General features: G+C 35.0%; 1 protein-coding gene across 2 annotated transcripts in view; it reads right to left on the reverse strand.

Annotated features, from left to right (window-relative positions):
* Positions 1–15,702, reverse strand: part of LOC110114943 (alpha-1,3-mannosyl-glycoprotein 2-beta-N-acetylglucosaminyltransferase) — a 24,030-nt gene extending 8,328 nt beyond the window's left edge. Inside the window, exons 1-14 of one of the 2 annotated variants that reach the window (XM_020848006.2) lie at positions 15,495–15,702; positions 15,216–15,266; positions 13,584–13,671; positions 10,646–10,708; positions 10,151–10,185; positions 9,898–9,974; positions 9,717–9,762; positions 9,559–9,621; positions 4,491–4,557; positions 4,353–4,421; positions 4,182–4,251; positions 4,008–4,069; positions 3,807–3,897; positions 3,270–3,363 (exon numbers count right to left, since the gene is read on the reverse strand). In XM_020848006.2, the coding sequence (XP_020703665.1) occupies positions 3,270–3,363; positions 3,807–3,897; positions 4,008–4,069; positions 4,182–4,251; positions 4,353–4,421; positions 4,491–4,557; positions 9,559–9,621; positions 9,717–9,762; positions 9,898–9,974; positions 10,151–10,185; positions 10,646–10,708; positions 13,584–13,671; positions 15,216–15,266; positions 15,495–15,566 (948 nt within the window). In that variant the 5' untranslated portion in view covers positions 15,567–15,702. Of the gene's footprint in view, positions 1–3,269; positions 3,364–3,806; positions 3,898–4,007; positions 4,070–4,181; positions 4,252–4,352; positions 4,422–4,490; positions 4,558–9,558; positions 9,622–9,716; positions 9,763–9,897; positions 9,975–10,150; positions 10,186–10,645; positions 10,709–13,583; positions 13,700–15,215; positions 15,267–15,494 lie in introns of both variants that reach the window. The other variant, XM_028696058.1, reaches the window with a different exon arrangement.
* Positions 15,703–18,236: the final 2,534 nt, after the last annotated feature.

The raw sequence follows: 18,236 nt of genomic DNA on the forward strand, positions 1-18,236 counted from the left end.
TTCCATCCTACCACGGCCAATAAAGGCGTGCTTAGGACAGTTCTCCAGTTTGCCACGAATATTGAAGTAGGGTTTTGAGTTTAGAAAAGTTCATACCTCCGCGGGGTTGTAGTGGTTGACACGTGGATCGAGGGGTCACTCGCCTACCTCGTCGTAGGTGTCGCACCGGGTTCCCTCCTACCACGGCCACTAAAGGCGTGCTTAGGTGGTTTGCCGGTCCGACACGGACATCAAGGAAGGAGAGTGGGGGGAAGCAAGCATTTTTAAATTAATTATAATTAAATTAATTAGTCACAATTAATTATGATTAAAAATAGCTAATTATAATTAATTATAATAAGATTTGATTAACTATAATTAATGTCTGATTAATTAATAATTAATTATAATTAAAAATTAATCATAATTAAATTTAATTAATTATGAATAATAATTATAATTAAACATAATTGATCATCATTAAATCTAATTAACTAAATCTAATTTATAATTAATGATAATTAATTATAATCAAATTAAGTTAATTAAAATTAATTCAAATAAATTTATATAAGAATTGAACGGGATTTAAGCTATATCTCATTTGAATTTGAATGAGATTTAGTTAATCTCCAAATAGCTTAAATCCTCAGTTTCCCCTTTCAGCCCCCTCTAATTTATGGGATCAAGCCGAAGAAGCGCTTGAAAGGGCACAAGTTACCTTCACAGCAAGTCATTCATGTTGTTTGCTTCCGATCAAAAATGTCGTAACCTCCAATCGGACCGAAAGGGAGGTCGTGGAAGGAGCTAGGCTGGGCAACTGCGAACGGAGCTGAAGTGGCGTCCGAACAGGAGAAAGTTATCTTCACGGTCGGCGGCTTCCCTTGTGGCCTCCGATCAAAATGTTGTAGCTTCCACTCCGCCAGGCAAGGGGCGTCTGAGGAGGAGGCAAGAGAGCCGGTCGGCAATGAGGAATGGAGAAAGGGATCGGGTGAGAGGTTTGGATCGGAAGCAGTGACAGTAGAGGAGTTCGGGTATGTGGATCTTTCCTCTCTCTCTCTCTGCGAACTGAAGGGAGGCGAAAGTGGAAGAGCTGGAGGCAGTGAGGGCTCGACTGCTTCAGGAGTTCTGCGAATGAGTCCCGAAGGCTTCCACGGGTCCGGTATTTAACGACGGGAATGGGGCAACAATCGAGAGCTGGATTTCGGCAGGGATTGCGGAGGAATGACAGGAGCGGCGCCGATTCAGCAGGATTCGCGGCATGATTCGAGGATCCGACGGGTATGAGGTTTGTACATGGGATTTTCACTTTGACTTATCCTCTCTTTTGTTCCTTTGGGTATTATTTGAAGGTCAACATACTCTAACTAAAAAAAGCAACAATCTAATTCAATATAAAAGAAACAAATCAAGATAATGTAGAAATCTATCGCAAGTAAATTTAATGTAAAGCCTCATAATCATTCTTAATTGAGAATTCTATTATATTATTGATAGTAGTAATTAATTATGGAGGCTTGCGCCTATGAGAAACATTGAACGAGCACTATGTTGTCTTTAACGAGCATAAAATTGCAAAATATTCCCCAATCCAATGCTTAAATTTACTCTCAAATCACCTCAAGTTCTTGAATTAAGCCGAGTGAGTATTTTCAAAGTTTCTCTCTCCTTTAGACATGCCTAAGTCACATAAGCTTATATCCAAAAATATTATCTTAAAAAGGTATTACTCCCATCATCACTTGGATATAATTATTTGTCAATCCATCTTTCATAATTTTATGATATATCAATCTTAACATTCCATATATGTTACACTCAATTTGGCTGTCATTGACATATTAATCGCCCAATCACTAAGATCCATATAACATAATTAGTCTAATTATTGTTTAATAAAATTAAACTTTATGATTTCATAATATCATGGATGTCATAGTAAGAACTTCTCTATTTTAAACACCTATATCTTCATTCTTTTGTATGATATACCCAAGATATTCAAACATATCACATATAGGTATCATTTGATTTTCCAATAAATCCTTTATAATTTCACTAATATTAAAATTGCATTTATTTAAGTTGTTTTCATTCCAGAAATTCTAATCACTTTATTTCAAACTTTCAATCATCACTTATTAAAACAAGAATCTATCAATAACATACAGCAAAGTGCCTCACCTTTAATACCATCATAAGCTTCTTCATAACTAATGCAAAATAAATTATGGGCTTAATCTTGAATCTTGATGTCTCCTATTAGAATTAGGGATTCTTTGATCTCTTCACAGCGACATCTAATGCAAGTTAATTCTCCATAACATATATCTTTTAACATTTTTCAATACCTTTTTCGTAGGCCTTTTCTCCCCAAGGCATATCAAATCCATTCTCTTGGCAGTCCATTATATGCTCTCTTTCAATATCAATAAAAATCATATAAAGATTCTTCCTTTGTGTTCAATATTTATCCATTTGTCTTAACACAAAAATCTCTTAAATATAAATCTTACCCGCATATAATCAAATTTGTTCTCTTATATCAACATAATGTTTCTAAGCCTATATTCGATTATCCTCTCCCATGACAACATTATATGATGCATAACCTTGATTTCCCCATAATTATACAATTGTGAATTATTAACATTTGTTTGCTCTTAGAATTCCTTCCATAGTTCTAACATTGGCATGACATGACACTACATACCATATATCACGACTAGACATCAAATGGCTAAGCATTAGTACGGATATTGCAAAACTTGATAGAAAGAAATGTATATTCACGATAATTCATGATTTGCATTTTCCACAACAAGAAAGCTAGGGACTACCGTATTGAACCATATCTGAAAAACTATTGCAGTGCAGTAAGTAAATCGCAACTGATGAAAAATGGGAAATCAACAGGTAAATGACACCAACTTTTTGACAGGACATTGCAAAATTCTACCGCTTTATTTCCTGGTTATTTGGAACTAAAGAATAAATAAGTTTATCACTCATATTGTCAACTACTAGTCAATACTGGCACTATTTCAAAGGCTATTAAAGGAAAAACCGTGGCACACACCGGTTCATAAGTGCACTTTCCACTATCCAAGTAAATGGAGGTTACAGTGAATAGCGTTGAACATCCACAATCAACCAAATTTATAAGGTCAAACAAGAATTACCCAGGGCAACAGAATGAAAATTTTTATTAGTATTAAGAACAGAATCCAACATCATAATATTGATAGTTGATTACTTCTGCAATATCACAAGAGAGGAAGCCTACATACATGCTCCCCAAAATTGTATGTTCTGCAAATTTCAGGATGAACAAATTGACGATCTTTATGTACATCCTTCAATCTCAACCAATCATCCCAATAAGTATGGAATGTCAAGGAAAGTTCTTCATTAAATAGCTCAGAATTAATAGCAACATGTCTAATTCAATAAATAAGATACAGTGAAAATAATTATAGGATATGCTTTAGGCCATTTTGGTGTTAGCTCCTCCCATGTGGGTTTTGACAACATCCATCCAAGTCCAGGAAAAAAATCTGAACGATAAGAGGATCGGGAGAGAAGTCATGAATGAGGCCTTTTGCTCTCATTTTATCGATGCGAAAGAGATCGTGCCGAGAGGTCGTGTGCGACGTGGGGGAGATCGTGGGAGAAAATGACGGTCGCGGGATATTCGCGATTTGGGCGGCGACGACGTGCGGACAGGTACAATTTTATTTTTTTTTTCTTTTTTTTTTATGCTATTAACAGGTCAACAAACATGTATAATCAATAAATAAGATACAGTGAAAATAATTATAGGATATGCTTTAGGCCATTTTGGTGTTAGCTCCTCCCATGTGGGTTTTGACAACATCCATCCAAGTCCAGGAAAAAAATCTGAACGATAAAGAGTCTCTGCACAACGGATTAGCAAGCAGCATGAACAGGATGTCTTATAAAAAGGCATGAAAACTATCCCTGGTTAAGTTGGAAAAGAAAAAAATCAAAGATATTTTAAGTCTTACTAGGATCATGGACAAATTGCACTTGACCATTATCATTCCAAGAAGAAACAGCCATGATAGACCTTCCAATGTTAGCAAGTAAAGTTTAGTCAAGTGGCAAAAGAAGTTAACAAAATAAGTAATGAGAGATTCCAAATAATAAAAGCATGATAAATGCTGCATCAGATATCGTACTTATCTCTGTCTAATAATGTCGCCGCAGCCTCAAAATAATCAAAAAAATCAGGTGCAATCTCCATGTCATCTGCTTAGGGAAGAGAATATAAAAACTGAGGACATCCAAAGTGAGGAATAACTAAAATTTTCAAAATACAAATATAAAACCAAATCTCCCTAAAAGAGCACCTTCTAAAATGATTACTCGATCAAAATTATGATTCAAAAATAATTCATCCAAAGCCCACTTGTAGTGTCCTGAACAGATAGTACACTTTAGACGAGGATTAAAAAGTAATTAATAGAAAAAGGAAAAGCTATACACACTTGCAATTTTATAGTATGCAATGAACTCTCCAGGTCTCTCGGTATGCACTGGTTCAAAATCCAAATGCTGCAATACCATAGTCAATCATATTAGTCAGCAATATCAGTAGTTCCTAGTTGACTTGGCATGTTTGGCATGACATTGTAGATTCTAATCAAAGTTTAATTTTTACCCTAGATTTTGCTCGAATTGTTCATATCATGCACATTAAAGGATTCCAGATAAAAAGAGAAAATGCAGGTGTTATAGTTTCTCTATAACATTAGCTGTCAGCTCCATAGTTTATACCTAGCTGATCAACAGGAAACAATAGAGTTATTGGTTAAGAATTTCTCTCTTTTTAGGTTATGAAAACTACATAAAAACTAAAAAGTTTTAAGTTGTTTAATTAACTGCGATTATCTCCCTTTCAGAGAATAGCCATGTGCTTCCTAAACGGGATCATCATTTTCATTTACATGTCTGCTGCTTTTCTTGTTAGCCAACAAAACATAATGCATGAACAAGCAAAAGTCAACTGTAATGCATTCCCTGAATTGGTATGCAGAATACCTGGTTAAATCAACAAAGGAAAGAAGAAAATAGACATTTCTACAATAGGTGAATAGTTACTAGGGTTCCTAAATTGTGGAATTAAAAGACTTTTCTGCGGCAAGAAAGACTACGGGTTTAGAACCAATGCACTTAAAAGTTCTCAATAATCATGTTTTTTACTCCAAACTTTCCAAAGATAATTTAAAGAACTTAATGTCGGCCACCGCTGCATTCAATTCACCTACACGCACCAGCATAAGCATGATGAGCACTGATCGGTGCCACAAGGCGGGGTGAAGTCCAACAGCTGCATGGGCACCAATCAGTGCAGGTGAAGCCGATGTGGAGTGGCTAGCACTGGTCATTTTGAAATGAAAAAAACATGTATGCTAATCATTTAAGGATACTCTTCTATCTATTTAGATATACTAGCCCAATCTAAAAGATCAAGACTACTCTAGCAGGACCTTGTACAAAGCAAAGAATCGTTTCTTCATTGAAACTAAATCTTAGAATTCAGTTCATTTGTGATATTCTCAGTTGTAAAATAATACAAAAGTGGGTGGGTGGTTTTAAATTGGAGATTTGATCTAAATTCTTACATAGGACGACCCTCTTAAGTGAGGGTAAAAAAGGAAAATTCATAATAAAAATTTAAAAATTACAAATAAAATATAAGATAACGTGGGACGATGACAGCCGTTGATCTTCAGCTCCTCGAATAGCCATAGATGGTTGGTGTCCGCATCAAAAAGATTCTAGAAGAGCATGTGATAGTTAAGGAAAATGGATTCTATTGAAGATGAACTATTATAGTTACAAAAAAAAAAAAGATCTTCACAAAATGCTTCTCCGTAATACTATTAAAGTAACTAAGAATTTCACCAGGAGAAATCTTAGCCATTTTGAAAAAAAAGAAGTAATTATAAGTCAGAAGAAATCTTAGCCACTACCTTCATCACCCACAACTTCAACTCCTAATAACACTATCCCCACACCTCTAGATCAAGAAGAAATTGAACTGTTCCTTACACTAATAGCTCAAAAATCCCAAATCATGACACTCAAAGGTAAAATAGGTGCACTAAAGAATGATTGCTCCAATTCCAAAACCATTGCATTCAGAGTATATTCTCCAAATTCTGAAAAAATGAAGTAATTAACTAATTATAGTTTTTGAGCCTACATTCCAAAAGAAACTGAAAGATGAAAACAATGATATAGACTTACCAATTGGCATTTGGAAAAAGACAAGAGAATGCACCAACGCATTATATTCTACCTCTCACTTTGAGACATTTGACAAGTTTATTGGTGTATATTGATGATATAATTATAACAGGAAATGATATGCAAGAGACACAAAACCCTAACTGAGCGTCCGCCTGCATGTGAAATTTAGATGTATCGCCTGTGGGAATGCGCAAGGGAATGTCCTGTCGTCATCATTGCTTCCTCCTATCATCGTCGTTGCTTCCGATCCAACTACAAAACAGCATTTTCCCTGTCGTCATCATTTTTGCTTCCTCATGTCGTCGTCGTTGCTTCAGTTGTCATCTTCAAAGGAGCCAAAGAATGGTGGGAGAAGAAGAAAAGAAAACACTAGTAATCAGGTTTGTGCGGGACTATGGGGAAATCGTCGTCTTTGCTTTCGATCCAACTGCAGATGAATCATCAGAGGCCTCAATCTTAGCCTGATCAGCGGCCATCCCTTCCTGGGATACCACGTGCCCCAAGTACTCCACACTAGCCAGTGCAAACAACACTTCTTCAGATTGGCTCTCAACTGATGCTCCTATCACACCTCTAAGAGCGCCCTTAGATGCTCTAGATGCTCCTCCCTGGACTTGTTGTACGCCAGGATGTCATCAAAGAAAATCATAATAAACTCCTGAGGTAAGATCGGAACACCTTGTTCAAGAGGGATTGGAAGGTAGTAGGAGCGTTGGTGAGACCAAACGGGATCGCTTAGAACTTATAGTGTCCCTCGTGTATTTTGAAAGTTGTCTTTGAAACATCCTCATCTCTCATCCGGATTTGATGGTACCTGAACTTCAGGTCCACCTTCATGAATACCGCCACTCCACAAAGTTCATCTAGCAACACATCTATCATTGGAATATGAAACTTGTCTAGCACATACTCCTTATTCAAGGCCCGATAATCCACACAAAATCTCCAGCTTTCATTCTTCTTCTTGACCAGTAGAACTATTGATGGGGACATCAAATCATGGAAGGTTTATCAGAGACGTGGCCGACGATCTACGGCCACGATTGAGTCATTGTATTTTTTATTTATTTTATGTATTTTCTTATTTATGATGTCGTATTGTATTTGCTTTATTTAGTTTCACGTTGTACCCTTTTAGTAAGGGATGTCGTATGTAAGCCCTAGGGACATTGTCATCCTTTATGTTTGAGTCATTGTAAGAGGCTATTTATAGCCCCCTTCTTCTTCTTTGCAAGTTAATGAATGATTGATTAAAAATATTTTTTTCTACTTGCATGAGTCTTGTAAGAGCTTGAGAAATAGGAGAGAGATCCCTAGGAGAGGAAAGATTGCGCATTACCCACCAACCTAGACGAGTCGAGTTCGTGGTTCTATTACGTATCTTTTCATTTCCCCTTCCACCGCCACCAGCCAACATCATCCCCATGGTTTTTCCCTTCCCCAAGCCCTTCCCCTTCTCTCCACCAAGCTCCACATAATCCCCCACCTAGTCGCCGGCCCCATGCCCGAAACCCCTCAACCTGCCGGCCCTAGATCCCCTCCCCCAGTGCTTTGCCTTGCCTAATTTGGGTTGGTATAATTTGAACATATTTTGATATTCAAATTCAAACAATTTGAAATTTAAAATCTTTTCTAAATTACCAATGTTATTTTAGGAAAGTTCCTAAATTAAATATATTTAAATTTCAAATTCAAATCGAATTTAATTAAATACTTTCCTAATTCCCAAACCTAAATTAAGCAAGCATTAAACACTTGATTAAAACCCTCCTCCCCCATTAATGCCGTCAGCCCCCCTATTTGGATTGGGATAGGAAATATTTCCTAAAACCAAATTCTTATTTTGAGAAATAATTTCAAATCCCCCTATTCCCTCATTGCCCGAAATCTTTATGCTCCCATTGATTTAATTTCTTTCTAAAAGGGAGTATCTCCTTATGGATATAATTTTCTTCATCCCCACTTCAAGTTGAAGAGAAACTTCTTTCTCTTCAACGGTTTTCAAGATTACTAGCAATCTTTGGGAAGAAATCTTCATCTAGCATTCATGAATGGCCGATCCCGACACTGACTACGAACTTGCCTACGACGAACAAGGCTTCGTGCACATTCTCCATTCATCCTTCTTCGACGTCAACCCGAGGATCGATCACATGGTTAAGGACTACATAGAACGCATCTTGAACACTTTGGTTGAAGCTATTGAAGAGCAACTAGAGATCGTCGAGTGGAAGATTGCAACCGATCCTTGACGAAGGTTTTCTACTCTTCCTTTTCTTGTATTTCTTAAGTCTAATCCTTTCTTGTGATTTGATTGTGGTCATGAAGGTCGCGTTTGCCCGATTCTGCTAAGCTTAGTAAACGTAGGGTTTGAGTGCATTCACTTGCTTCTAATCTTATTGTTAGACTAGTGATTTTTGTTGAAAGCTACTACTTTGCATGATACTATTTTTTCTATGATATTTTGTTGATTCAAATCTCTTTACATGTAACTTAGCCTAAACGAAAGTGACCGCTCTTATGTTTTGATTCATCGTTTTATTTGCTAATAGTTCTAGTTGTTATCTCTAGTTAAGTTGTGCAAGCTCTTAATAAAACTATTGCAAGCATTGTAGTCCTACATCAACTATGCTAAAAAAAGGGTTCACGCTCGTCCTGATGATTCATGCCTCCAATATCTCCCGAATTAGATTCTCAATCTCATTCTTCTGAATTTGGGGTAGTGGTAAGGTCTGACACTAATCAGTGATACCCCATCCCTCAACATGATGGCATGTTCATATCCCCCCTGTGATGGCAACCCCTGAGGTGGCTAAAAAATCTCACTGAACTGTTGTATAATCGACCGTACTGAAAGAGAGATGTCCCCCCTTCCTCCCGATGAGAACCTAAAGAGTTCGGTCCTTACAACAATACATGTTGCCCATTTATCCTACACCTCTGCTTCTGTGAGTCGCTTGAAGTTGCCCCTCGGGCAAACTCCATTGCTCTTCTCCATAAGAGCTTCTCTCTAAAAAGATATTGTCTGGGTTTTGGATGCTATAGTTGTAGAGGTACTCCTGTTCGCCCCCTCATCTTTTATTTTGTATTCAAATAATGGGCCCTACAAGAGGGGCTGGCTATTGTTTGGTCCACCTGGAGTAAACCAGGGGCCGGCCCTGGTACCGGTCTACCATAATGAACACGACTTTATCTAGACAACAATGTCAAAATGCAAAGGATGATATTTTTTCAAAAACAAGCAACTATACTAAACAGAAGAACAAATTAGATTATGAGGTGTGATAATAGTTTCAAAACCTGCATGTATGTTATCTGACTATAACTTAAAGCTGCCTTTTTAACATCTGGGCTCGTTCCATCCTGCAAATCAGTAGGCATAATATTAATTTTGAACCTCACAACTATCAAGTAAATGCAAAACCAAAGAATTAAATACCAAAAATCAGGCATGCTACCTGAGAAACAAAAAGGGGAAATTTTGATGCAACTGTACTCTGATACCTGAAATATTTTAATAAGAGAGAAAGCCATAATTCATAGGAAATATGGCATTCTTGTGTAAAGGATATAGAAAACAAAACCTACACAATATTTTAAAAAAAGACAGTAAACTAATGAATAAAGAATCTAACATACTTCAGCACAGATAAAATCGTCCTCTTCAGATAATCTGGTCGATTGCAAGCCATTATCACAACAGCAGCCACAGGCGCCTGAAAAGGAAGATGGACATCATGAAGCAAATGTTGCATGCCACACGTACAATAAAACGTACTGTATAATCAAAAAGACCAACAGGCATACAAAATTGGTCAAACCATGGTAATCATGTAAAATAATAAATAATCTGATTAAATACAGTCCCTGTTAACTCTGGAAATAAAATTACCTCAGCTTTTTCGAAGATTGTTTGAAGGCTCTTTTCTGCAGCAATATTGCATTACATTAATTGAGAAACTGCATGTTAAACTTATTAAAAAAAATGCATCTATTTTAACAAGAAAAAGCAATCCACGAATTGTCTTCAATTGCTTCCAAAAACAAGGATGCTCCTTTTACACTGAATATCCACTTTGACTTTATGGTATGGTTTTGCAATTATGAAGAATGATAAATCCTACAACACCCACTATTAGTACTATTATTATATTAAGTTTTTCTATCATCATAATGAGCACAGTAAAATATAAAAGGCCTTGTGAAAATAGAGGAGAAACCCTCAGTTGCAAGTATTTAAAAACTTATAATCAAGATTTGCCAATTCCATAAAGAAAATATAAGTCAAAAGTGAACTTTATGAAGTAAAAGAGAAGGAGGTTACTCTGAATTCTTTAATAATCAATGCAGCATTAAAACAAGTGACAAAATGAAATGAAAACCATACTTTCAAGATCTCGGACAAGAGTCTTCAGTTGGGCAGACTCCTCTTCATAACGTCTATTCAAATCTGAAATTGAACGAGACAATTACAGCCTCAAAACTGCAGCAAAATGATAGATGCTTTTCACATATAAGTAGTACAACATCATAAGCAAGACTGCAAGATCAATAAAAGATACCACGATACAGAATCAACATTTGTGTACTATACGGAGATAGTCACTCTAATTGACAACGAATGTTCTTATGTCCAAGAAGCTTCCATGCACGCCGCAACTGAATTTTAAGAGCCTATGCTATTTGTTCTTACCAAAGTCTTAAGGCGTTGATTGATTAGATGCATTTAAAATACATGTGTTTTAGAAATACAAATTACAAGTAATGAAATCTAATTTGATTTTCAGAAATTGTTAGATTGGATAAAACTTAAATACAATAAAACTATTTTCTGTTAGTTAGGATACATTTTAAATACAAAGCTAAGCATTTTAAAATGCAAAGTTCTCGTCAGCTTTATTAATACACATGTCAACACTTGCCACCTTCATACCGCATCAACTTCACCACCTCCTCTAAACTCTGTCTCTACCTCATCATTCCCTTCCCTTTCCACCACCGCCACTTCCCTTGTTCCACCGTCGGCTTCCCTTCCAACCACAAAAACTCGGAGCAAAACAAAAAGCACAAATAAATCACAAGCAACCACCATCCCAAAACCTTCTCTAAACTCATCCCACTCCTCAAAAAAACCACTGAAGTTCGCATCACCCATCCAACCAAAAATCCTAACATCTCAAATCCACCTCAACCACAATCAACACTGGCCACATCACAGATGCCAACATCCCTATCAAAACCCCTAACCCAATCAACACATCAAACAAGGGCTCTGCATAAAATCTCGACACCACCACCTTCATCGTCTGTCATCATCCCACTACAACATTAGATCACCCAAAGAATTCTCAAATGCCAAAACGGTTGGCCTAAGCAACCTCAGACCGATCACAAGCAAGCATAATAGTCCCAAGGGACACAAAGTGAGGAGCTACTTTGTCATGAGGTAAGTTCACATCACGCTCATTAGGAAACCACTAGCTAGCAATGAACAAAATTTTGTCAGTGTCCCATGCAAACGAGTCAATGTAGCAATGCATTTGAAATTCACCTAGTTTGAGAGAATGTAAATTTCACAAAAAATAAGGCCTAATGGTAGTTCAAATTCTCCACAAAAATACTTTGCATCTACTTCATAACAAACAACTGAAAAATTAAAAACCTATATGTTACTTTTTACTTTACACCGCAAATACTCGCAACCAAATAATTCCACAGGCAAAAAAAATCGACACATCTTTATAATCACATCTGAAATTCATCAAGTTATTATGCTTATTTTTTAGGAGAATTATGAGAAGCAATAACAAGTGAAAAAAATAATCAATCAACTATGGTTAAAGCATGCATCACAAAAGAGAAGCTTTGAAAGGATAAAAAAATATGAGGAACATATAATAGATAAAAGAAACAGGGCGTAAGTTTCAGGTTTCTCCTGCTTTTCAAATGAAAACTTGGTTCCACATTACAAAATCACACAAGTAACTTTTCTTTCAAAAGCATTTGCCATGCTAGATAATGAAAAAAATTCAAAACTCAAATAACAAAATCCTTTCTATGCCAAATAGTTGTTTTTATCTCTCCTCTCAATCCATCATCTGTCAAGTTGTTTCTAAGCAGTGCTATTACATAGCAGTTTCATTAGTAGTTATGGGATGGCTTCTAACATGATGCCCATCTACCCTGATCTGAGAGCTTACTATATCCAAATTATTTTTCAATGTTCACAGATATTATTTCACTTATTGGGTCACCTTTTATCCAGTTCTTTACGAATTACATTCTTAATTGCCTACTTTACCGTAATTCCCTGAACAATCTTATCTCTTCCAAGTTGGGTAGTATACCCTCTATCTCTCTCATTGGTGATTTTCTTGAAGGACAGATACACATAACTAGTAAAATCTCTCAGTTCATTCCATGTTCTACTTCTGAAACTTATAATCATGAGCGAACACGACATTCCATTCCACTCTTTTGTCAATGTCTCAAAAACTAGTTTTCAGCATAAACATTTTTTTTTTTCTTTTCAGGGAAAAAGTAGCTCATTTGAGAAGATGGAACGCTTATACCCATATCTAACAACCACTGGGCCCAACATTATAAAACCCTCATAAAACATATACACCCTTTCGCAATAACCCAATAAAATACAATAGCCTGAATAAGCACTTTCCTTATCACTTTCATGTTAAATTGAGAAACCATAAGTTCTATAATTAGTATGTTAAACTTGGAAATTTGACTGCAGAACAGAAATATATACTATTAATAGATTCAAACAACTATTTATATGACTGAAAAAAAAGGTCTGGTAATGGTAAAATTTTACAATTAAATGTTCAATCGTAAATAAAGGTACAAAATATTTTACCTCCCTCCAAGTTCCAACACACACCCACATTCATACAAATTAAAAAGAAACTGAAAAATCCCAAAATAACTCTTAGACGATTCTTGTATGGCCAATTCAATCTCAAAGTATCAATTTTGTCCCAATTTAATCTCTCGACTACATAAAATTGATCCAAAACAGTCCCTCGTGTTATAATTGTAATACAAATTGATTCCAATTTAATCCCTTGACTTTATAAAATTGATCCCAATTTAGTCTCAAAGAGACCATTTTGGATCTATTTTTTATGGTCGAGGGTCTAAATTAGAGCAACGTTATACTTTGGGGTTAAAATGACCATATACGAGTAGTCTTGAGACTATTTGGAAATTTAACCCAAAAAAGAAAAAAATTAGTACTTTTTTGTAGCTTATGATAAAACGTTTTCAAGTATAAATGTAAACAAAAAATGTAAAAAAAGGATTTGCACCTTCTAATTTAACAATTTTCTCTTGTTGCATGCTTATCTGGTCAATCAGTAATCGGGTATGGCTCGAACATTGGTTTTCTGCCCCAATCTGTTTGCATGCAAGAGTAATGAAGACACTGTTAATGAAAGGGCACGTTATTAGACAGACCAAATATTTAAATTTTTTAAAAAAATTACTAATAATAAATATAATATTAAAAGTATTGTAAAGTATTTTGATTGTGCATCAGAAAGATAGTATTATGTGGGAAAAAATAGCTAGTGGTATTAAAAATATTGCAAAGTATGTGCTTAGAATATAAAAAAGAAAATCCCCAATGGTTAAAAAAATTGGCGATAGAAACAAAAAGTGCAAAATTAAAAATTTTGTTATAAAAATTAGTTTATATGTAAAATCTCAAAAAATTGGATAAGAGATAGAAAGGCCCGAAAGAGTCTAAGAAAGTAATATGCGATACAAAAAATTTAGCCTTTAATGATTTATATAATAGATTAGATACTAAGGAGGATGAAAGAAGTATGTATAAGTTAGCCAAGCAAAGAGATAGAAGAAGTAAGAATTTAATTCAAGAGAAGTGCATCAAGAATGAAGATTGAAAAATGTTTTTATTAGAAGAGGATATTCAACATATGCGGATGAGATATTTTGATAAGCTTTCCAATGAAGATTGTAAGAATACAATTGATTTTAGTGATCTTAACACACTAAATGAATATAGAGATTTTTTTTTATCATCGTATTAGTAAAACTGAAGTTCAGAGACTTTAAAGAAAATGAAGCGTGGAAAAACCATTGAACCTGATGATATTCCAATAGACGTGTGGAAGTACTTAGGAGATGAAGGAATTTTTTGGCTCGCTAAAATTTTTAATATTATTTTAAAGACTAAAAATGAATGAGTGGAGGAGTATATTGGTTCTTACTTTTAAGAATAAAGATGATGTACAAGAGTGTGTGAATTATAGAAGAATCAAGTTAATGTGTCATATATTAAAACAATGGGAGAGAATTATTGAGCATAGGTTATGACGTGATACTAATATTTCTCAAAATCAATTTCGATTCATGTCGGGTAGGTCTACTATGGAAGCTATATATTTGAGAGGTTTGATAGAGAAGTATAGGGAGAATAAGGAAGATCTACATATGATATTTATTGCTTTAGAGAAAGCATATAATAAAGTGCCAATAGAAATGGTTTGGAGAGTTCTAGAAAAGAAAGAAGTTAATAATGCTCATATTCAAGTCTTTAAGGATATGTATGCACTAGCTGTTACTTGTGTTCAAACACAAGGTGATTTGATCAAGTATTTTCCTATTTCAATTGGATTGCACCAAGGATCAGCTTTAAGCCAATATTATTTTGTTTCAGTCATGTATGTTCTTATTAGACATTTGCAAGAGGATGTACCATGGTGTAAGAGGATGTACGTTCTTACTAGACATTTAGTCATGTTTTAATCATGTATGTTCTTATTTCTAGTTTTCACCAAGCTTGTAGGGAAAGAATTTCTTACTTCAAAAGAACAAGAATGCAGTGATAATAGACAATACAAATTTCCATCCACTTAAACGGAGGTTGCAGTTTATATATAAATTAGGTAAAATGATAGCCAGAGTCGGCAACTTACAGCAGTTGCCAGGCGCTCTGCGTACTCTGTTTGGGTTGTGAAAAGGTGCACCTGGAGATTATTTCCAAACAAGAAATATTAACTTTGTTTACTGGCGATTGGTCAGAGAAAGGTAAGATTGATATTGTCTACTGAAGTAAAACTATGAGTCGCAACCGCTAAATATTTTACAAAGCAAAGAGACTTGCTTCCTGGAGATTCAGAACGGTGTCCATAGCGAACTGCGGCTCGATCTCGACACCGGAGTAAACAGTCAAAATCAGAGCACGGGATCAGTACCTGGAGAAGAATGAAGGCCAACGCAGCGGCAACAAGAATGAAGCGCACGTCGCAAAGATTCCACGCCATCATCAATCGCTTCCGTAGAGCAGAGAGGGATCGGAGCAAGACCTTCCGGAGGCTGGTGGCTCCACTGCCGGGGTCTTTCTCCACTTCCTGGGTCTTGCTCGGCTTCTCACCACCGAGAAAGTGGCAATCGCTTGTAAATAAAACTAGAAGTAATATTTTAATAAAATAATATTATAGAAGCCATAAAACCTTTATTTGGTATGTATGTAAATCTCCCATATATGAATATTTTTCATTTTTAATAAATAATGAAATAATTCTGTTGTAAAATTAAATATTATACTTTAATGCGATTAAATAAAAACTATAAATCTATAATCTTAAATATAAATATAGAAACTTTATAGCATGATATTAATACTAAGTTTTAAATGTACCAAAGAAATATTAATTGAAAATGTGATAAATAGTAATAATTTAATTTTCAATTTCACTTAATTAAATATGATAATTGGTTTTATATGGTTCATAATACATGTAAATAGCTAAACATTCTTTTTATATGATTAGACATTGGATTTATTGAATTGTTATCGAAGTTGAAGCCCCTTAAATAAATTAAGCTAGCTTGAATTTAAGCAGTTCGAACCTCATTCAACCCAGGTTCCAATATGATCCACACCCATATTCAATTATTTGTTCAAGCATTGATTTGAATCATCGCTGATTCGCGAGCAGAGCAAAGCATTAGCAATACCGACGATATATGAAGGAAAGTATTTTGAGATATAACTCTTTGGAGAAATTAACATGGGACCAACTACGTGTGAAACATTTTAAGTAAAATAAAGCTAAACTCTTAAATATTGAGGCAGCTTTTTGTGATAGGTTGGAATTTAGTTATAAACTCTATAGTTAAGGTTATACAAATGGGACAAAAATCGTTATATTATTAGACCAAAGTGGATAACATGTCGACAATTAAATAGTTTATGTTGTTACATTGTGTGTGTGAATTAGAATATGAGCTCCTCAAAGGAGCACGTTGGGGGAAAACATTAATGTTCTTTCAACATGTGCAGGACGTGAAGTTCGCAATGGAACTCGTTGAGAAAGACATTAATGGAACTAATTACGTGTGAGGAGTTTGTGATAGAGCTCATTAGAGAAGGCATTGATGATACCAACAATATGAAGGAGAACAACTGTTTATCATGGAAATTCTTAAGGAAAGTATTGACAAGTTGACAACATGTGGTGAAGAATATTAGCTTGTGAAGGGAACTCGTTGAGGCAGCTTTGACAAGACAGTCAAACCTCCTATGATAAAAATGATGAAAAGTTATTTGAATAATTGTTTGATTATTAATTTGAATCAATCCAAATTTAAAGTTACAATTTTAACTAGTTTTGAAAAACTTATAAGTCCAACGAGTAGTCATTTTTTATTTTTATTTTTTTCTAAAATAAACTTGTTGACATATTTCATCATATGAAAACATAAGAAGCGCATTATGAGACCTATAATGTTGAATTTCCCTATTAGTTTTACCACTCTTTTTTTAACAAGATTGTGTAGCTCTATTTGAAAACGTCTTTGCTGAAAATTTTCATCTATACTAAATATTTCTTGTTAATTCTAAATAAAGTCTTTTTATTATCAGTTCTCTCTCTCTCTCTCTCTCTCTCTCTCTCTCTCTCTCTGTGTATATATATATGTTGGTTGAAAAGACCATAGTCTGGCCACGGCTACCCAGTGGCTGGGAAGAAATCATGCAATATTAATTTATGGTTAGGCGTAAGTCTGACAATTTTTGGTGGTCGGACGAAAGTTTGACAAAAGTCCAGCGACGGTCAATGATCTAACAGTGATTAAGGAGGAACTTGGTGGCAATATAGATCTCATATTTCACTTTCTTCTTTCTCCTCCTCCCTTTCTCTCATTGCTTCCCCTCCCTCAATGAAGAATGGGGCATATTTATAATTTTATTTGGAGCGACATGACCAATAAATATGAATAAGATCAATGGCATGTTATGAGTGTTTTGAATGGACAGCTGATATTGACTCCCTTGATCGGGAACCGTTTATTGAATATTTGAATGACTTAATGATATCAGAATTTGGAAATCTTAGGCTCATTGGATTCATCTCACCGATCCGACTATAAGCATGACACATTTGAAAATCATTTGTCATCCAATTTATTGTTTGAACCTTCTAGATGAGCTTTGAGTCCTTGATTTGGACCCATTTTGGCTTGAATTGGGTCGAATTATGTGTCGCTAAGTCCGTATTTTCGAGATGTTCAGTTCGACTATAAGCTTATTGAAATCAAAATTCGTATGGTCCCGTATTCAATTTTGGAATTTTGCCACCAAAATTTTCCTCGTGATTCGTGCATGATCAATATAATTTTTTAATGATATATCAAGTCTAATTATGAGATTATTTTCATTAATATTTAAAGAGTTAAAATATCAAAATGATCGTTTAATATAATTGATAAATATTTCGATCTTTTATAACTAATTAATGTATCATATTAATCATTTTCTTCAAAAGAATATGATTACCAATTAATAATTTACACTAATTAATTAAAGTATTCAACAATATAAATAGCACATATTATATTGATTACATTATATTAGATGAAATTTAAACTTTCATATATGATAACTGTTGCGTGTTAGAAAATACGCGGCGGTAGAGTTTGTAAATTCGCGTCCG

The sequence above is a fragment of the Dendrobium catenatum genome, unplaced genomic scaffold (assembly GCF_001605985.2).
Source record: "Dendrobium catenatum unplaced genomic scaffold, ASM160598v2 fragScaff_scaffold_716, whole genome shotgun sequence".
In the NCBI taxonomy this organism is placed as follows: Eukaryota; Viridiplantae; Streptophyta; class Magnoliopsida; order Asparagales; family Orchidaceae; genus Dendrobium; species Dendrobium catenatum.